This window comes from Gopherus evgoodei, chromosome 10 (assembly GCF_007399415.2).
Source record: "Gopherus evgoodei ecotype Sinaloan lineage chromosome 10, rGopEvg1_v1.p, whole genome shotgun sequence".
Lineage (NCBI taxonomy): Eukaryota > Metazoa > Chordata > Testudines > Testudinidae > Gopherus > Gopherus evgoodei.
In genome coordinates, this window is record NC_044331.1 from 86,073,076 (window position 1) to 86,095,173 (window position 22,098).

Sequence of the window (22,098 nt, forward strand, 5' to 3'; positions counted from 1 at the left end):
AAGCGCCTGGCCAGGGCATACTGGGTCCAGCCCCGGGGAGCCCCCCGTACAGGGGCTGGCGCAGCCCCAGTGCACGCTGGGTGCAGCCCCCAGAAACCCCCAGTGCAGGCTGGGTCCAGCCCCGGTGCATGCTGGGCAGACAGGCTGTGCGGGGGGCCAGGTGCCTTGCGGCTGGTGCCGGTCCCTGCGGCACAGCTGAACGGCGGCTGGCTAGCAGCAGGCTCGGCTGAGGAAATAGCCCAGGTGCATCACGGGTAGCCGCGCGGTGGGAGTCTGGGCTGAGGAGCCAATAGGTGTGCGACTACGCCATGCTGCTTCCCATGATCCTGTACTGGCTCGGAGCCAACGCGGAAGTGGGTGTGAGAGGAGGCCGGGGCCCAGCGGTACTCAGTGCAGGATCGGCGCGGATCCTGAGGCTAGACGGGGGCAGTGGTGTCTCCGTTCCAACTGAGCATGCGCAGAGCGTACCTTCCCGTTTATTCACTGCAAGGAGCGGAATCGGCAAGAAGTAGAGTCTCGCACTACACCTGGGCCTGCCCGTGAGTAGCAGGTGACTGAGCCAATGGGAGTGTGGTAGCGCGGAAGTCCCGCCCTTGCCAGAGGAGGGGGCACTGTTGTGGGTGACGTCACGGGCGGAGGATGCGGGTGCCCCATTGGCTCGGGCTCCGCCGCCGTGAGCTGGGCTCTTAAAGGGCGACTCGAGGGGAGGCCGGGCCGGCCGGGCGGGCCCATGGCCAGCACCAGCAGCCAGCTCGTGAGTACGGGGCGTGCCGGGCCCCCTGCGCAGGGGCTGCGTCGGGCTCGGCCGCTGCTGCGGCCCGCGGGTGCCTTCTGGGAGGAGGACTAGGCCGCAACGCCTGGGCCCGCGGGGCTGGCCGGCCCCAGGCCGCGAGGTGCGGGCGGCCCCTCCGCGCCTTGTGATGCGCCTCAGCAGGGCGCTTCGAAGTTCTTCCGCAGTCTCGGTGCGGTTCGCCCCTCACAACAGCCCCTGGGCGGACAGTGCGAGGGGCTGTGCGGGACCCGACCGGGACTAGCTGTCGGGGGAGCTCTGGGTGTGAGGGGCTCTGCGCAAACCCCAGAACAGGGGTGAAGGGCTCTGCAGGAACCCCCCAAGTGGGACCAGAGAGGAATGACGTGCATTGGGCTCTGTGGGAACTCCGCTGTGTGTTTGGGGGGTTTGGGTGCGATTGGATCTGCGGGAATCTCCCACTTGTGCACTACATGGTGTGAAACAGTGGCTCTCAACCTTTCCAGACTACTATACCCCTTTCTGGAGTCTGATTTGTCTGGTGTATCCCCAAGTTTCATCTCACTTAAAAACTACTTGCTTACAAAATCAGACATAAAACTACAAACATGTCACAGAATAATATTGCTGAAAAATGCGGACTCTCATTTTTACCATATAATTATAAAATCAATCAATTGGAATATAAATATTGTACTTGCATTTCAGCGTATAGTATATAGTGCAGTATAAATAGTCTGTATGAAATTTTATTTTGTACTGACTTTGCTAGCACTTTTTATGTACCCTGTTGTAAAATTGGGCAAATAACTAGACAAGTTGCTATACCCCCTGGAAGACCTCTCTGTACCCCTGGTTGATAACTGCTGGTATGAAATACTTGTAATTGCCTTAATTACTGCATAGTTTTTGTACGCTAAGGTATTTTTTTGTCTTTCATTGTACAGAGTGAACCTGATTAAAATGGTCACTAGGTTAGGAAACTAAAATTTCCACTTTCATCCAGGGAAGAGGAAAAGCCCACCTTCTATGAATCATTTGGGTCCTCTAGTGTACAGCATATGCCCCCAAACTGAGCTTGTCTCCATGATTTTAATTCTGACAATGAAAGGAAAACTACTGCTTCTTTGGGCTTCTGTTTTGGAGAGTAAAGATTGAACCATGGTGTTGAAAGTAGACTTCTAGTTTCATTACACATGGGGGGTTGAGGTTGTTTTTAATGGAATCTTCCACTGAAAGGATATTAGAACTCTCTTGTCTTGGAAGGGACCACCTGTTACTCTGTAACCTGCTTTTTCCCCTCAAATCATAGGCAGTGGCAGTGAGGGAGAGGGTCCTCACAGGTGGTTGTACTAAAATAAACCTTTCAGATATAGCTGCTGACTTGCGTTCTGATTGTGAGCACTGATTGATTCAGGGAAATGGATGACAAAGTGTTTGTTATAGTTTATATTCATGGGATATGTAGCAAACAAAGTTTATTATAGTGCAGTTTTTAAGAGTTAATAACTATCAACTTTTGTTGCCCAGGGATGTGGAAAAAAAAGCCCTTAGAACCCTCAGGCTAGGGGTGGTGGCCCATCTCCATTCCACAACATATTCTCTGCTCCTGTCTCCCTGCTTCTGTGTGTTACATTCAGCTTTTAGATTTTATACACAGCGACTTATAAACTTAAACAGCCCAGTAGGAGGTGATGGGAGATGAGAGAGGAAGTGGAGATTCAGCCGGGAAGGGTGAAGTGGAAGGGAGAGGAACTCAAGCTTTACTTTTCCCCGTGCTGTCCCCATGTGTATCTCCTCACCTCCACATTTCCCTTCCACTCCAGAGTGGTCCCCCAGCACAACTCCTCTTTGGAACACAGATGGTTTGTCTGTGTAGCTCCTTCTTGGGCCCCTCTCAGCTGAAGCCACACTTTCACTTACATCCCTGTTCTCAATCCATGGTAATTATTATTGAAAGGAATTGCCATACAGGAAAGGGGCATTAATTAGTGTGAGGAGCTGCTCTTTTACAGAAATTGTTATGCTCCTCCCAAAAGAGGAGACCCATCCATACCAGATGGGTGCTGGATGGATCTTACAACTGGAAGCTCCCCACATCTCCATTGAGACACTGTCAACAAAAGGACTAAAGAAAAATATTAGTTTTATATTTATGGGGGGAAGGATAGCTCAGTGGTTTGAGCATTGGCCTGCTAAACCCAGGGTTGTGAGTTCAATCTTTGAGGGGGCCACTTAGGGATCTAGGGCAAGAATTGGTCCTGCTAGTGAAGGCAGGGGGCTGGACTCAATGACCTTTCAAGGTCCCTTCCAGTTCTAGGAGATTGGTATATCTCTTGTTGTTGTTATTCCCTTGTCTTCCCAAGACCCCCTTCATGGCACCCTCCTCCTGTGTTTCATCTGTCTCTCAAAGCCCACTCCAGCAGCCATGCTGACCATTCTCACTGGGGATTATGTGCAGAGCAAGGCTGATGCCAGTCGGTGCTCATTTTCACTGAAAGTGACATTTCTACCTCCCCCAAAGATGTCTGTCTGTTTGTTTATTTTGTAATTGTTTCTTAGGGAATCAAATTGTTATTAAGAGAAGAATGATATGAATGAATCTGTAACTTCTGCAGGCTAACCTTAGTGTAATTTTCAGGTTATGCCAAATAAGGGAAAAAATAGTTTAATTTTAAGTTCAAAAGTGCCCTGCATGTTATCAAAGTTTGTATGATAGAGATGTGGCATTTGTGGAAAGGGTGATTGTTTACCTATAGGAACCTAAAGAAACATGAGGAAAACAGGATAAATTTTTTATAGATCTATTTTAAAGCGTTTCCTCCCAAAGTATTTCTTTTGTAGAAACAACCCTTTCCCCACTTCCTTAAAATAAAATTTCCTCTGAAGAGTTACAGTGCTGATGTTGGAGAATGAATTCAATTTTTGTCCTTTAAATACCAATCTCAATATAACCTTAACTGCGGTTACTGACAGATAAATGGGATCTGTATTAATAATCAGTAATTAGTAGCTGAAAGCCTGTTCTGTTGCACAAGTGTGATTTGTAAAACTAGGTTTATATATTAAAAAAAGGGGACAGTAACAGGCTGCAAACCCCATTGATGACTGATCCTGGTAATGTTCAGATCAAACAGCTCTCAACCATGCTTGTAGCTGTTTCCATCACTTTGCACTGACTCAGACAGTCTAGGCTCCAGAGTAGTGCTTCATTTATTGTGTGGGTAGTTGTGCTGATTTGTGTTTTGACAGGGTTATGCTGGGAGATTTGTGCAGCTGGTAGGTATGGCCATTGGGCTGAATAACCCACCATCTGTTCAGTATTCCTCAAACAACCCATGAAATTGGTCCATGCAGATTACCTGTAGAGTAAAGGTGGTGATCAGTGGTCTAGTACTGGTGACATGGGATACATGCATGGCTATATACTACACAGGCGTAATTAGTAAAGTCAGAATGTCTGAGAACTTAAAAATTGGCAGTCAGACCATCAATCCCATTGATGATTCAACATGGTGATATTCTGAACGGTGAGCCCTCAACCATGTTTGTAGCTGTTTCTATCGCTTCATATCGACTCTACAGATGTAACTGGCTTCTGAGTGACATGCAAAATGATAATCCTGGAATTTTTGTATATATGTAAACAAACTGGAAAAACTGATTTGGATCAATTTTGTGTTAACATAAAAGTGCTTTTGCCAGCATAGTTTATTTTATTAGGGTATAAGCTATATCAGCAAAACTGCTTTTATGTCTGTATAACCAGGGTGGCCAAACAGCTGCGTGTGGTTCACGAGCTGCACTTTTGCAGTTAAAATGTGGCTTGCAGAGCCACCCACCACTAGTCTCCATCTACCAGATGGGAAGACAGGGTGGTGGCTAGGGGCTTCTGCCCTGTGAAGGGCTGGTGGGGCTAGGAGCTTCAGCCCTGCAGGAGGCACTTGCCGGGGCTTGGGACTTCAGCCCTGCTCTAGCTGAAGTCCCAAGCACCACAGGCGCCTACCAAAAGGCTAAAGTCCCGAGCCCCATCACCCAGCCACAGGGTAAAAGCCCTGAGCTCTGGAAGGTGTTCCTAGCTCTCAGCTTCTGAAAATTATCATATGTGGCTCAGAGGATCTGTAAGTTTGGCTGTACCTGCTATATAATCTGCATCTACATTAGAAGTGTTTACTAGTATAGCTATAATGGCAATTTTTTTTCTTGTGTAGACTAAGCTCTTGTAACATACCTATAAAACTTTTCAGAAAAATGTGAGATTTTTTTGTTTTGTTTTTGAGTTCATAGTATCTGTTTAAAATCCCGTACATTTCATTTATCAGTAGACAGCTTTGCCTGTATCACTGACACATAGGCTGTCAACTTCTTGATTGGTAAAAGATTTAGAGAAAACTTTTTTGATCCCAAACCAGGCTAGGGTTGAAAGATGGAGTAAAATCATGAACACCGTTTTCAATATTCTATGTGTACAAGGCCAAATAAGTAGTTTTAATATGATTAGATACATGCCCAGTGTTAGAAATAACTGATCAGAGAGTAGTGATACAGACAGTTTGGTGTGGTGTAGCTTTCAGACTAAATTTGCATCCACAGCATGGTGGGTTTGCTTAAAAAACAACCACCCTATTCTTGAACGGACATTGCTATTACCTCCCATGTCTTACAAGAAATAACACATTTTCACATAGTTTTTGTAACTGTGACTGGATCACTGTGCTTGTTCCTCATCAACTTTTTCTGTGTGAGACCTTGATAAAGGATCCAAAGGAAGTAACAAAAATAGAGTCCATAGGTATTAGGGGGAGAGGTTGCAGGAACTAGATAGTTATGTACAGCTTAGAAGATGTTAGCTCTGTCTAAATACTTAAGTAAATATAGCACCCTCTTTATTAATCCCACTTAAGGTAATCAAAGGTTTTAAATTTCTACTTTTTTCACCTTAACTCAAACTGTCTTGGAAGGATTCTCTGAATGACTGTAGAACTCATAGGTTTATGACATCAGAAAACCAGGCAAGTGATACCTGATTTAAATGTGAAATGATTGTGTTAAACAGTCTGTATGTTAAAAACAAACACTTAGAAGAAAAGCCCTCTGTTAAGGAGCTTATTCACAGGTGTCCTCCAAAAAGTACTAGAATAAAACTAGGGAACTTAAGATTTGGTATTTCTGATATTTTGAAAGTTTAAAAACAGTAAACACTTTTTGCAGTGGAAACTTTTTGCTATCTTATACCTAAAGAGAAAAAACAGCACAACCAATTTTGTTTACCTTCACATTCTCCTCTAGATATCTTTTAGGCAAGTAAGCATACCTGAAAAAGTTGAGACCCAATAATTGGATATGTGCAAAAGAACTGGATAAAACAGCTAAAGGCATAATGTAGAGAAACGTTGAAGATTGTGCTAAAGCCCATTTCAGTCTTACTGACCAATGGATGCTGTAAGCAATAAATGGCTTTGGTGGAGGACTCGGTGCTGAAGCAAGGCCGAGACTTGCAGCATGGTTAAAAGACTAATATACTTATTTAACAGTGTTTTCACAGATTCTTTATGGTTATAGAATTGCAAGGATTAACTTGCTTATCACATTCTTTTCAAAATATTTTATTAAATTTGGTATAATGTGATAGATCTAAACTACTGCTGTCACGTTATTTTGGTTCTTTTCTGGTCTGCATTGGTTTCGGTCAGTTTATTAAAGATCCAGATGAACCAGAGTGTAAGAAATGTTCGTAACTTATTTACATATCTAGATAATTGTGTTAGAGGCTGAATACAGGTGTTCGGAGATTCCTGTGGCTTTCTGCTTCAGATCAGTCTGATTGTTAAATAATAAAACAGGCCCTTTAAACATTGGCTCTGGCCCCTGAAGATTCTGGAAACTGAAGTTCTTTGCTTAGTAATGGAAGAGGTTAGAGGGTAAGTAGTTAGTATACATGTTCCTACAAGTTCCCTCATTAGCATAAATCTTTACCTGAATTTGAAGCTGGAATTCTAGACATTAACAGAAAATAGTATACCAAGTGTCAGCAGGGTAGCCATGTTAGTGTGTATCCACAAAAACAACAAGGAGTCTTTATTTTTCAGAAAATAGCATAGCTATCTGTAATGTGGTTCTGTTCAGAAATATGTAGTTGTACTGTATGGTTTGGGTTTCATGACTTAAATGTTGTACTCTCTTGATAAAGAACTAAGTTAATTTTGGTAGGAACAAAACATCGGTCGTTAAAAATCAGTTTCTTCTAATCTGCCACCACAAGTGCTATTATGCAGTAATCCTATTTGTATGGATATTGCCTGGCATCACTGAAAGCTTAACTTCAACTCTGAATTTCCTGTTATAATGCTTGTTTTTGGAATAATTATTATACCTTGTGATGTTTTATCCAATATTACTGATAAGTATATTCAGCCTTAACTTCACGTTAACATAGTTTTTAATCTAGTATTGGGCATACTATACAAAACATTCCATGAGCTATATGAATGCTGACAAATTTAGAGGGAGAAACTAAAACAAAATGAAAATCCAGATCTGTAAGTAAAACAGTGATGTTCAAATTTCTGTGATGGTGAATGGATTTCGTTTAAGTGCTTTTTAATACCTTTGCTTTCCTCCATCTTCCTACAGAGCTCCCAGTTAATTTAATAATAGTGATGTCTATTGGAAGCATCTGCTTCCGATTTCCTATTTTCATTGATATTTCTAATCTTCAGGGTCAAAGTGCAATAGCGTCAGTGCATTAGTAACTTATTCTTAGGCTATGTCTACGCTCTCACTTATGTTGATACAACTGCGCCATTTTAAGCTCTCTAGTGTAGCCATAGCCTTAGTGGAACATGCTCTGGTCACTCTAAATGATGCTTATTTTATCCCTATATTTTGATAGGGATTGTGTGGGCTTGTGGCAAAGTGATTTACCACCTGGTGTGCTGCCTTGTGGCTAAGTGTAGCATTGCAGGGTTTTTTCTTTGTAGTCCTGTGACCAGGTCCACTGGTGAGCCCTGTCATCTTGTGACGTGGCCCTACAGCTGGGTCATCTTTGGTCTCATCCCTTTCGGAGTGAATCAGGGTTTTCACCCACTAGTCCCAGGACATCACACAGGCTGACAGCCCTGGTTCAAGGCCAAAGTAGTCCTTGTGGACTCTTGTGTCTTCTCACTGGTCTTCCTGGTGAGGTTGCAGGGGATCCCAGTCCCTATCTCTACCCTTGGTTCCAGCTCAGAGATGTGTGGAAGAAGTGGATAAGGTGTCTGTAGTCAGATCTCTTGCCGCTTCTTTGCGCTCCTTCCTGTATTGGCCCACCTTCCCCCTTACGGGGTTTGGATGACTGCTTTGTTCCTTTCTGGGAGCTAAGGATAAGGGGCCTGTCCGCCTCTCTAGCCTGGGCCTTCTGAGCTGAGCTTCTCCCATTTAAAGGCTCCTCCTCCAAGACTGATATGGCAGGCGCAGCAGGGTGGGGCTGCCTGAATCCATAGCTGCTCTTTAACATATCACAGGGCCCCAACCCAACAAACACTCAGTATGTGCTTAACTTTGGAGCATGTAAGTAGTTTCAGTGAAATTGATGGGACTGATCACATGTCTAAAATTAAGCATAATCTGCAGTGCTTTGCTAGGCCGGTGCCTGTGACAATCCATTTTTTCCAGTTGTCTACTGTGGTGTTCTGTACAAATAAAATTTTGAATTTTATTTAATTAAGATCCTTGGAGGATCTCTGTAGCTTGTTTACAGATTGGCTGAAGGATAACAATTCCATTTTATTACAATTTTCAAGGTTTCAAAATCTTGTTTTCCTTATACATTGAAACAAAAACAAAACCTTTTGAGATAGGTTCATGAAGTGGAATTGTGTTGAAATAGCAGTTTTTAGATCAAAAAGCTCAAGTTTTAATTTTCTCTCTCATCAAAAGTGATCACACAGCCTTGGATTTCAAAAACTTTCCCAATGAAAACTTTGCTAAAACAGATATCTCTGCAGATAGAGATAAAATTAATCTAAATTCTCACCTAAATTAATGTTATAACCACCTCTGCTGTTCACACTTCTGTTAGCTTCCATTGTGTTGGGAAGCAAGTTCTTAAATTACAGCCATATGGAATTAAAAAAACATTGGTGTACCATCGGCTGATGTGGGACTTGACAAGACCACTCAAACCCAACTCTGTCTTACATAAATGCAAACATTCATATTATTTTCTGTAACCAGAGGCCACTTGCCTACTTTTTATATGCTTAGTACAAAGTTCATATCTCAAGCATTTCAGGATGGATTTTGAATGTATTTACTATAGCTTGAGGAACTATTAAATAACTGAACTTGAACCTTCATTAAACTTTTGTCTGAAAACTAGGGTCAGTTAATTCATTAACATTTCTTGTATGTTGCTTATGAAATAGAATGATGAAGTTAAGGGCAAATGGTTAATTGTGTAGGCTAATAGAGTTTGGTAAGCCAAAATGTTTTGTTCTGTGAAATACTTGTCAATTTTATATTGTCATCTTTCTATACTAATAATTTGTCAGGAGTTTCTGCATTCAGGAAATTAAGTGGTGCCTTCATTTTTAAACTTGAATCCTTGTAATAAGATAAAGATTGACTGACCGATTAGACCAAATTCACATCTGAAAAAAGGACTGCTTTGAAAGAATGTCTTCGTGTTGCCTTCTAGCTGTATCCCTGAGAAATGTTTTATCCATCAATTTTTGAGCCCTTTACTACACATACAGACAGATGGCTACTGTATAAGTCTACCTTCCCTTTTAAGAAAAATCCTAGTTTGTCAAAATGCACTACTAAATATCAGTTGTTCAGATATTATTATTTCCTCTCCTAAAGCTATAAATGCTGACAAGGTGTCCTTCATTAGGACCTTTAGCCTTTGGAATTTGTTCACCAATTATCTGAAATAACCAGTTTGCTGAACTTTAGGGCATTTCCACTCACCTCTGCTTTAAGAGATGGGGAGACTGATGGAGGATCTGTGAGACTGGAACTTGAAGGCTTACATTATGTTTTAAAAATTTGCAGCTACCAGTGTGGGTTGTATCCATTCAAATGTATAATTGAATATTTTGAGTGTCAAGAGTGCCCAGGACCTGGAACGGATGATTTTTTAGGTAACCGTTCAATCCTGAATAAAGCATTGCTGCAGTATAGCCTAATCACTTACGGTTTTGTGATATTTCTCAGATGTTTAGGTTTATTCATTATCCCAGGACTTCCAGTTCTGCAATTGTTAATGACGTTGGATGGAGTAGAAGAATAATAGAGAAATGGGTCTTATTTAGGTAGCAGTTTGACTGACTGAATTGTTTTAGTCTACTCCCTAATGAGAATGCTAGTGTCAACATATCAGTATAACCCATATTAAATTAATAAAAAACTGTTTATCTGATAGATCTCTAAGATCTTGTACATGGAGAATTATCATCGGAAGGGGGTGTTTAGTGGGCTCCTTCAGGGATCTGTTCTTGGCTGTTAAGGTGCTCAGTGATGTTAAAATGCTGTTCAGTAGTGTTGATGTAATATACTTTGCCTTCTATAAGGCATTTGTCTTGGTACTGCCTGACACTTTGATTAAATAAACTAGAATGATACAACATTAACATAGCATGCTGTCTCAAAATGTAATTGTAAATGGGGAATTATTATTGGGTTGGTATGTTGCTAGTGGGCTCCCACAGAGAGAGGTTCTTGGCACTACACTATTTGGCAGTTTTTATCAATGACCTAGAAGAAAACACAGAATCATCACTGATAAAGTTTGCAAATTACCCAAAGATTGAGGGAGTGATAAATAATGAAGAGAACACATCACAGATACAGAGTAATCAGGATCACCTGGTAAGCCAGATCCAAGGAAACAATATGCATTTTAATACAGCTGAATGTATACAACTAGGAACAAAGATTGTAGGCTATACTGATAGGATGGGGAACTCTGTACTGGGTGCTGTGATGCTGAAAAAGATTTGTGGACCATGGTGGAAAATCAGCAGCACATTTGGCTACAGCATCACACTGGGAGCCCAAGGGCTAATGTGATCCTTGAATGTAACTGGGAAATCTCGAGTAGGAGTAGAGAGGTTATTTCACCTCTGTATTTGGCACTGTGATTACGCTGCTGCTGCTGGAATACTGTGTCTAGTTATGGTGTCCATAATTCAAGAAGAACGTTGATAAATTGAAAAGGGTTCAGAAAAGAGCTACAAAATAATTCAAGATCTGGAAAACAAGCCTTAGAGTGAGACATTTAAACTTAAGTAGATATAACTTCTTATTGGAGAAGGGTAAGAGATGCTTTGATCGTGGTTAAGGCTGTCACAGATGTCATGGATTCCATGACTTCTGCAGCAGCTGGTGCTGGCTCAGGGTGGGCCAGCAGCAGCAGTTTGGGTGTGGAAGGGGGCTCAGGGCTGGGGTTGGGGTGTGGGACAGTGCTTACCTTGGGGAAGGGGGAGCTCCCTGGCTCCCATGGGCATGTCCCCACAGCTCCTAAGTGGAGGGGACATGGAGCTCTGCGCGCTGCCCGCACCTGCAGGTGCTGCCCCTGCAGGTTCAATTGGCTGTGGTTCCTGGCCAATGGGAACTGTGGAACTGGTGCTCGTGGCAGGAGAAGTGCGCGGAGCCCCCCTAGCTACCCCTCCTCCTAGGACCTGCACAGACATGCCAGTTGGATCTGGGTAGGGAGCTTGCCAACCCTCCCCTCTGCCAGCACCAGCAGCAAAGGCCCTGGGCCGTGTGCCACTGCCTCCCCTCAGCACCAGAAGAGGTCCTGGGCCACCCTTTCACCTGCAGCACCCCTGGATCACCCTCCAGCCCAAGTTTTAGTTGGGGGAACTATAGTAAAAGTCATGGACAGATCTCAGGCTGTGAATTTTTGTTTACTGCTTGTGATGACTTTTACTTAAAATTACCCATAACTAAAATATTGCCTTAGTCATGGTCCACAAGTACTTGCATGGAGAAGAGATATCTGATAGACAGCTTGTCATAACCTTAGTCCCAGATTTGGACCTTAGCGTCCAAAATATGGGGGTTAGCATGAAAACCTCCAAGCTTAGTTACCAGCTTGGACCTGGTACTTGCTGCCACCACCCAAAAAATTAGAGTGTTTTGGGGCACTCTGGTCCCCCTGAAAACCCTTCCCTGGGGACCCCAAGACCCAAATCCCTTGAGTCTCACAACAAAGGGAAATAATCCTTTTTCCCTTCCCCCCTCCAGGTGCTCCTGGAGAGATACACAGACAAAAGCTCTGTGAATCCAAACAGAGTGACTCCCCCTCTCCGTTCCCAGTCCTGGAAACAAAAAGGACTTTCCTATTCCCCCAGAGGGAATGCAAAATCAGGCTAGCAAATCCAACGCACACAGATTTCCCCTGATTTCTTCCTCCCACCAATTCCCTGGTGAGTACAGACTCAATTTCCCTGAAGTAAAGAAAAACTCCAACAGGTCTTAAAAGAAAGCTTTATATAAAAAGAAAGAAGAAATACATACAAATGGTCTCTCTGTATTAAGGTGACACAACACAGGGTCGATTGCTTAAAAGAATATTGAATAAACAGCCTTATTCAAAAAGAATACAAATCAAAGCACTCCAGCACTTATATTCATGCAAATACCAAAGAAAAGAAACCATATAACTTACTATCTGATCTCTTTGTCCTTACACTTAGAAACAGAAGATTAGAAAACAGAACTACTTCTCCAAAGCTCAGAGAAAGCAGGCAGGCAGAAAACAAAGACTCAGACACAAACTTCCCTCCACCCAGAGTTGAAAAAATCCGGTTTCCTGATTGGTCCTTTGGTCAGGTGCTTCAGGTGAAAGAGACATTAACCCTTAGCTATCTGTTTATGACACAGCTCTCTGTAGAAAGGGCCACAAAGAGATTCAGTAGTCAGGAGCTGAAGCTTCACCAATTCAAACTAGACACACTCAGGGTAACTATTCACTGGAACAACTTATTTAGGGATGCGATGGATTCTCCATCGCTTGCTGTCTGTACATAAAAAGATAAGAGATGCTGTAGCTCAAACAGAAATCATAGTCTCTTGATGCAAGAATCACTGGGTGAGGTTCTGTAGCCTATATTGTGAAGGAGCTCAGATTAGATGATCATAATGGTCCCCTCTGGGCCTTAATAATCTATGAAACAATGCTTTTTGTAGCGAGAAAGCTAAGTGGCAACATTTTTGTACTATTACTATTGGATTAGAAATTCCTCTGTTGATTTCCTATAGTCCTATTTTGTTTAAATGGGGAAGTCGCTCTCTTGCTTTCACCTGGCTCAACTACATTGATTGATTATGCTGTAGAGTGGCCAACTCATCACTAATTGGAGTGTCCCTTAGAAATCTTATCCCTCTTCTTAAGGATGGGTTTCCAAGATCTGAACTGCTCAAGTTAATGCTTAATTAACTTGTAGCATCGTAATAATAAATTAACCTTTTATTGTTCTTGATTAGCTGTTCTGTAAATGCACTTAACTATTAAATTCCCTAGTTCTTTGAGCACTAAAGGGTGTTTCTTATGTAGATGTTTAGTGGACAGGTTTAAAATGTGGTTAGTAAACTAAATTGTGTAAGGCAGGAAAGATTTATCAAAGATCCAACTCACACTAGCCATCCTGCTTAGGTGTGTATGGTGCACTGTGGCTACACACGTTCAGTGTTGCAGGATCTGTTGTTTGTTGCCCTTATCCTACAAGGCCTTGCAGGGCTCTGCTCTGTGGTGTTCATTTGTATTTGTTCACAATCTTAGTTTGTTCCAGCGGATGCTTAGGCTAGTTCTTCTCCTTTGAGCATGTGCCTGAATCCTGATGCAAGACACAGGATTTATCCTGCTTCACCTCTCATGCTTAGGTCTCCACAGCATGCTAACTGAGGGCTAAATAATCACAGGATTAGACAAACCATCGTAGTCTAACCTGCAAGAGAATGACCACACATGCTGTACGTGCTGTCACTCCCTGTATCCTCACTGGTGCTTTATCTGGATATGACAAGCAGTACAGGTAGATGGTGAGATAGTACACAGGGAATAGGTGCCAAGGAGGCTTATGGGAAAGGATTGGAGGACCATTGCATCTCAACTCTTCTGATTGTTCATGGCTGCACGTTTTCACTGCTATTACCTCGGGATAACAGTACATGTTACCAGCTATCACAGGGTTTACCTTACCAGAGCCACATACAGCTCTTCAGAAGTTAATATGCAGCTCCTTGTATAGGCACCGACATCGGGACTGGAGTTATAGGTGCCAACTTTCCAATGTGTCCACTGCTCAACCCCTGACTCTGTCACAGGGCCTGTCCCCGCTCCACCCTTCTCGCCTCCTTCCCTGAGCCTGCCATGCCACGAAACAGCTGATCTGGAGGTGCAGGGAGGTAGGGAGGGGGAGGCACTGATCTGTGGGGCTGTAGGTGGGTGGATGGGTGGGGCTAGCTGATGGGGATGCTGCTGATGTATTACTGTGGCTTTTTGGCAATGTACATTGGTAAATTCTGGCTCTTTCTCAGGCCGAAGTTGGCCACCCTTGGCTTTATAGCTCATGGTGTGCTGCCTGTCTCACCATGTGGCACTGATAGTCATACGAATGTGTGAAGATGGAATGTGTTAAGGGGAAAACCCACAACCGAGCCAGAGTTAATTCTGCAGTGATGGCATCTGCACTAGCGGGGCTTGTCATGGGAGTCCCTAGAGTCCCTGCCAGTCACTGTCCGACTCTGCACCTGGATGCCTGGACTGATTATAAGCACCACCACCTCTGAGTGGCTCTGCTCCAGGAGGTGAGAAGCATGGCTTGAATTAGTTATTTTTAGTTACTGTTGCCATATGTTTCTTTTTTCTGTTTTCTATTTAAAATGTTTCCTTTTCTTGGATTTCCCCCTTAAGTGTCAGATGGGAGTGGTCCGGGTCCGTATACATGAGGAGAACATCCATCTTGAGCCCTGGTGAGTGGCATAACAAGTCCTTTCTTCTTCTGGAACATATTGTGGTCCCTCAAGGGCTATATTTCTCTGCAGCACAGGGTGTGATGATGGGGAGGTACTGAATCGCCTTGTGGACATGTGTATATTTGTGTTGTGATAATGGGGATCAAGAGGGTAGCCTTGCTGTGCTGCTAGTAATTGATCCCTTTCTGTGTTCTCTTTCAGATGTAAATAGTGTAGAAGATGATTCTGAGGAAGCTTTTGGATTTTTGTGGCATCTCCCAGTGAAATCCGTATGCTTTGGGAAGGAGTTGTCTGTGTTTGTCTTAGATCTTTCACCTTGTGAATTTTGCAAGTGAATACCTGTGGGATGCAAAAGTTAGAATGTTTTACTTATAAATAATGATGATAAAGTTTTATTTTTTCACTTCATTTGCATCCATTGTGTGTAGGGATTAGAGCGTGGGGGATGGAAGCGACCAGATAGAATGGAGAACAGCAAAAGCACCTCTGAGGCCTACCCTCACCAGGAGTTTGGGGGCTTTGGAGCATTTGATTTCTGTTGAATATTACTTTAGCTATTGCTGAGCCTATAATCTGGTGGGTTAGTGTCTTAATACATGACAGAACCAATGATCTGATCTGTCACAGCTGCCACTGAAGTAGCATGCAGGATCATTGTGGGATTGTCCTGGGAGGACTACTTTTTTTTTGTTTTTTCAGTATAGGATTATTTTGGTATATTTTATCTCACTCTAAGTGCCTTTATCATGCATTAAACTCAGTTGTGTAATAAAAAAGACAGCTTCTCACCCCAAACCAGAAAATAACTAATCAACAAAAACAAATACCCCTTCTCATCCTGAAATGGTAGTCCTTATCAAACCTCTCCCTTCCCAAGTGCCCGGGTAAATAGATGAGGCCCTACATTGTGCCCTGACAGTCAACAGATTAATTTGGACAAAGCAGAGGAGGAAATCTCCAAAGTTTGAGTACCCCTTATGGAGAAAGATCTACCAGCAGCTTCTTTTTTTTTTGTATTGAGAGGACTTTGGCTCAAATACGTCTGCAGGTGGTGTGATGGCAACATGGCAGAGGAAGAAGGGCAGTCTCAAGTATGCAAATCCCAAAATGTTTATGATTTAATAGGTCCAAAACAGTACCTTAAACTCCACCTGGAAATGAAAAGGCAGCCAATACAAATGCCAGAGCACTGATGGTCTGTGCTCCAATGAGCCACACTACTTGGTAAACAAGCTGCCATGTTTTACACAGCTTTAGTTTCTGGGTTCATTTAACAAATTAATATATGCTATAGCTAAAAAGGACAAATCATTTTTTATTCTGACCTCCTTCATAACACAGGCCATAAAATTACATCAGTAAATCCTGTATCAAACAGTGATTTGTGTTTTAACTAAAGCATAATCCTGTTGTGCCTTTGTTATATTGGAGCCCTGTACTATCAAATATATTATTGAGAAGCTACATAGTTTGTGATATGTAAGCTTCTATTTGATAAGCACAATAGATTGATCTCAAGCCTCATTGTAAGACATGTTTTCCAGTTTTCATATATTTCTTGTGGTTTTGCTCTAAACCTTCTGTAGTTTACCTCCTTTTGGAAGTCAGCACCAATATTCCAGGAGTGATGTCCACAGTGCTATATACAGTGGCGATAAACTTGCCTACTCCTACTTGAAGATCCTCTGTTCATACATTCAGGAATCTCACTAATCCACTTAGTCAGCCACGTTTCCACCATGACCCCTAAATTCTTTTCGGAGACATGGGTTTGCAGGATACAGTCCATACATTTTTTGTAATGTGAGATATATTTTCTGTTCCTAGATCTAGGACTTTACTTTTGGCCGTATTAAACCATGTACTTGCTCCCAGTTTGCCAAGCAATCCAGATTGCTCTCTATAAGTGACCTGCCCATATTGTTACTAGCCATTTCACCAGTCTTTATCCGCAATGATCTTTTGTGCCAGTCACTGATAAAACTTTTATAGCTTTTAGATGAGAATGAATCCCTGTGGGAGTCTGCTAGTAACATCGCTGTTTGATTTCCCTTTGAGATTTTAGCCATCTTATCTATTTAGTAATTGCTATGTTGATTGATGTTAACTCTAATTAGAATGTTGTGCAGTAGTAAGTCAATTGCCTTGTAGATGTAACTGCGTTGACATAATGTAGACCTTTAATAACCAGATTTGTTATACCAAAAAATGATATCCAGTTCATTTGACAGGACCTGTTTCTTATAAAACTTGTTGATTGGCATTATATTCCCATCCTGAAATATATTTATTGAATTTCATGTTGGCTGTTGCATCATTTTGGTATAGCCCCATGGGAAGCTTCACTGCAATAGTCTAATCCTAAAATATTGACAATGATAATGATAGCAAAGGCCACCTTTGAAGGAGACTCCTCCTGGTCTGATGGGGATGGAGTGGGAGAAAGCTTCATATTCGTTGTTACTATATGCTTGTTTAATGCATATCAGGACTCGGTAATAGTAACAGATTGTGAACTCTGTTATCAAATGGTAGGCACCCTTTCCCTCCCTGCTGGGAAATTTGGCACAGGGAAGGGCTAATGTAAACACAGCCACAGTAGTTGGACTTGCTTTGAACAAGGCTGCATTAATGCAGGCACTTGTATATGAACATGTGTTGCATACCAGATGTGACTGAGGGTTTCAGATGTATTGGAATGGCCAGAATGCTCTAGTGTAGACAAAAGTCCAAAAAAAGAGATGCATAATTAGCTAGTTTTGCTCTCCTAGGAATTGGCCTTTCTCTTCCAGTTCACCTTTTATTTGAATTGTCAGATTCCAGTAGCTATGGTATTTACTGTTCATATAACCTATGGGTGTAAAAGAAATAACACAGGGTAGGCAACCTATGGCATGCGTGGTGCCTTCGGCACGCGAGCTGATTTTCAGTGGCACTCGCACTGCATAGGTCCTGGCCACTGATTCGGGGGGGCTCTGCATTTTAATTTAATTTTAAATTAAGCTTCCTACACATTTTTAAAACCTTACTTACTTTACATACAACAATAGTTTAGTTACATATTATAGACTTAGACCTTCTCAACACATTAAAATGTATTACTGGCGCACAAAACCTTAAATTATAGTGAATAAATGAAGATTCAGCACACCACTTCTGAAAGGTTGCCAACCCCTGGAATAACAGGATGATACCTAGTGAGTCTTTAATTTGCATCCAGATAAGTTGTGGTGTTTTTCCTATTTGAGATACTATTTCTGTTCAGCAATTGTTAGAGGTTAGTGCATGGAAGGTGAAACAGAACCATGTAAACACACGTTCCATACTGGATTTAAAAGAAAAATAGAAGGAAGCCTGTTAATAGTGATTTATGAGAATGGCACTGTCATATACATTTGATGTGTTTCCCCCTAACTTCCCTGGCTTCCCAAATAGTTCCATTATTTTGAACTTTATTAGCTTACAGACATGTAGTATATTGTATTGATAAGTAAACCATTTCTTCTATTGGGCAGTAGTTAAAAAAAAAAAACTACCTTTTAAACATAGGAAAACAATTCAATAATAGTGGTGGTCAGTATGAGATACTCTGTGAACAAGACCAAATTTTAAATAGGAGATTTAGAATAACTAAAGTGTTGTCAAGCCTCTGACATGGAGTACTTTGGCACTGGTTATATCAGCACTGTTGACTCTAGCTGCCTCTACCCTAGCTCCACTGTTGACCTCTCAGCACTGTTCAGTACCAATGACATATATGGTATTAACAGATCTGAGAATCTCTCAGGAGCCAGAATCACACTACCACTGACTCAGGTAGTACTGGGCCTGTCTCTCACCTGTTACTGAATACCTTCTCTCCCCTTCTCCCCTGCCTTCAGCAATTCATTGCCCCTCCAATTGACATAGCATTGTTTTTGATGACTTCTGATGATAGTGTGGGTCACTCGTGCATTTATTCCTTAAGGATGTTTCTTCTGGTATTATGTGCCTTAGACAAAGAATCTAGAGACTCTTCCAGGGGCAGATTTTATGCAGACTAGTGCTTTGGGCACAGACCCTGGTTCCCTACCCCAGGGCTACTAGGCTCTTACCGAACTATGCCAGCATGGTTTTTTGGGGGTTCAGAAGCCTCTTTGGAACAGAATTACTCCTGACAAGCCTTGGCCCCATAAGGGCTTTCACTCTACAGCATCAATTACCCAGTCTACACCTGGTGACTTTCCCAAGAAAATGCCACCTCACTGTGGATTTATTTCCTTGTCATCCTTTGAGGCTATTGTTCTGTCTATTATAACTAGATAACTTTAAGGAGTATCAGGACCTGCTTAAGAGTGTTGGACTCTTAACAGATTCCCTTGGAAGAGATCCAGGAACCTACCCACAGGCTTGTTGACATCTTACAATCTCTCAGATCTGGCAAAATAGTGTGGTGTTAACAAAGCTATTATAGATCCAAGCAGAAGTTATTTGGCAGGTCCCAGGCCCAGCAGCCTCTGTCTCCCAGAAGGTGAACAAGAAATAGCAAGTTCCCTCAAGGGAGGCTAAATTCTTTTATATGTGTCCTGTACCACCTTTGTTAGTAGTGATGGCAGCTAATGAGAAGTTGTCAGCAAAATAAGACCACACTGAAGGAACATGAACCTAAATGATTGGTTATATTTGTCTGTAAATTGTATTCATTGGCTAGTATGGAGTTTAGATCAAGTTGCAGTGGGGTGATGAGAAGCTCTCTCTACTTCAGGGCTCTGACTTCCTTAAGAGGCTCAATCCGTTGTAAAGGACTTGCCATTTAAAAGGTCCATGTTATTTAGTTCTAAGATAAATTATGCTCTTTTTACATTGAAGGATTCTGGAGCTACTCTTGGACCTCAGTTTTGGACCCTATTATGATGGAATATTCTGTCCAGTTCCATACTCTCCACCCTACTTCCCGCTTCCTTGTCAGGGACCAATCTCACAATGACCTATAACACCAAGAAGTCCTGTCATTTCATTCACTTGAAGAGAAAGAAAGGGACAGTTCCTCAATACCAGTGGAAGGGGTTCTACAGAAAATACTACTTGAAGAGAGGGGGGAAGATAAAGGATGGCAGACCTCCTTGTGCATAAGAAGGCTCAACACATTAATATGCAAGTTGAAGTTCAGAGGCTGTCTAGACAGACACTGAATTGTGTGAAAGCCTGTTATGAAGTGACCGAAGGAGACCTCCAGTTTCTCTCAGAGCTCATTCCATGAGAGCGCTGGGAGCCTCTGCAGCACTGAGAAATGTTTCCATAGTAGACATGTAAAGTAGCCCCCTGGAGATCTATTCATGCATATACAAAGCATTTTGGTGTCCATGAAGCTTCCAGATCAGATGCTGCATTCAGGGAAGAATATGTTGAAAATGACTCCAAGCTCCCACCTCCATTACACTGCTTGGAAATCACCAAACATTGAATATGCAGATGGACAGTCAAAAGAGAGGAAAGTTACTTAACTGTACAGTAACTGGCCTCTCTGAGGCCATGTCTACACTACCACTCCCCTGAACGACATAAGTTACGTCGTTATAAGTGGTAATGTGCACAGCACTATGTCCTGCCGATGTAGCTACTGCTCCTCATTGGGCATGGATTAATTGTGTCAATGGGAGAGCTTTCTCCTGTTGGCATAGAGTGGCATCAGTACAGCTGTGCTGCTGTGATCTCTCTAGTGTAGACATAGCCTGAGATGTGTTGTCCATATGCACATTCCGCAACCTGCCTTCCATCCCCCTCTACCTCAGCGTCCTACCAAAACTTTGTGGTGGGAAGAAAACTAAGTGGTGACTGGCACACTCTGCCCTTTTATTCCCTTGTCATAGGGTGAGGACATTTAGGGGTGCATGAGCAGCCAGAAGGGACACTGGTGTCCAAAAAACTTATCTGGGGTGCATGCACCCCATAAATTAAACATGCATGTGGAGTAGACAATACATCTTGAAGAAATCTAGTTACTTTACAGTTAAGTAACTTTCCTTGCTTTTTATAGTTCTTGGTTCGCATTTGGAAGGTGGCATACAGCTTTAATGATTACACATCTACTTAGTAAAGACAGATTGTATTCTGAGAAGTTGATGGGCCTCACACAAATGCCACCTGTTTGCCATGAACGAGTAGAGCTTTCTTCAAGCCCTCAGATACGGGTGAGGCACAGCCTGCACTTCCTGAAAAACAGACATGGTATAGTCTCTGTAGTCTAGAAAACATCTGTGTTTATCATTCCTTTCCGTAATGCTACTGTGTTAGTGAACAGACCAAGAATGTTTCCTAGCTATAGTTATATTTTGTGTGTTGAATGTTTATCTCAAAAAGTGAACTTGTTTAACTGGGCAGGGGGTGGCGGTGAAGGGAGAATTCTTGTACTTTGTAGAATACTAAATTGGTGAATTGTTGTTTTAAAATCTACGTTTTGGAATGGAATCATTTAAACCCAAACATGTGCCTGAGTGCAGGTTGGATTCCCTTCCAAAGAGCCTTCCTACTTAAATCCAGAAAATTGTTTTGAACCCTGTAGAAATGGGGCATTTTCTGTGAAACCTGTGAAATGGAAAATCTCCACTTCTGTAAGAATGCAAAATCAATTTTAAGCTTCAAAGGGAAAGATTGTGATACCAAATTTGTGAGGTGTGTGTACTATGCTTCACAATAAGTTATGCATTGTTTTGCTAACTGGCTTTGAGGAACTCTCCCCACTGAGTTTAAAACAATGTTTAAACCTAGAGCAGTGTTTGTTTATAGAAAAATATTTCCAATGCAGTGCAGCCAGGTTTTAATTTCAGAAAGGTTCGGCAATACTTTCATGTTGCCTGCACTGCGTTCTCTGCTTGGTTGCACAGCCACAACCATCTACAGCAAGTGTGACAAACTAATGGCAGTATGTCACTGACAGGAAAGCCAACTTGAGAATGAGCTGTGCTCACAGTTATAGTTTTGGGAATTGGATGTCAAAGTAGCTAAAATGATCTAGCAGTTTTTCTGACTATTTTTCCTATCTAGATTACAAAAGTCAGAGTTCAGTAGACTTTTTTTTGTCTCTGTTCCTTTGAGTGCTATATTTGGCTATTACTTTGTTTTGGCATTAGGATATCTCTTTGTGACCATATTTGGAATTTAAATATTGGAACTTTCCTTCTGTGAGAAAAGACTACTAGGCAGGGGCTGGATTAAAAAACAAAACCTGGATGGAAGTGTACTACTCCGCTCCTGCTGTTCTCATCTTTTTCTGACACCTGCCCCTGCCCCTCCCTCCCAAACTACCTTTTGAAAAGAAATACCACTGAAAAGTGTGGGGGGGGGTTTTCCATGAATAGCTTAAAAGGATAAAATAATCACTCCATAGCCAGAAAATGTAGAAATTT

General features: G+C 42.3%; 1 protein-coding gene across 10 annotated transcripts in view; it reads left to right on the plus strand.

The window, feature by feature from the left end:
• Positions 1-317: 317 nt before the first annotated feature.
• Positions 318-22,098, plus strand: part of PDPK1 (3-phosphoinositide dependent protein kinase 1) — a 106,642-nt gene continuing 84,861 nt past the window's right edge. Inside the window, exons 1-4 of one of the 10 annotated variants that reach the window (XM_030579209.1) lie at positions 615-754; positions 14,276-14,545; positions 14,652-14,710; positions 14,915-14,982. In XM_030579209.1, the coding sequence (XP_030435069.1) occupies positions 14,493-14,545; positions 14,652-14,710; positions 14,915-14,982 (180 nt within the window). In that variant the 5' untranslated portion in view covers positions 615-754; positions 14,276-14,492. The other 9 variants (XM_030579208.1, XM_030579210.1, XM_030579211.1 and 6 more) reach the window with 9 other exon arrangements.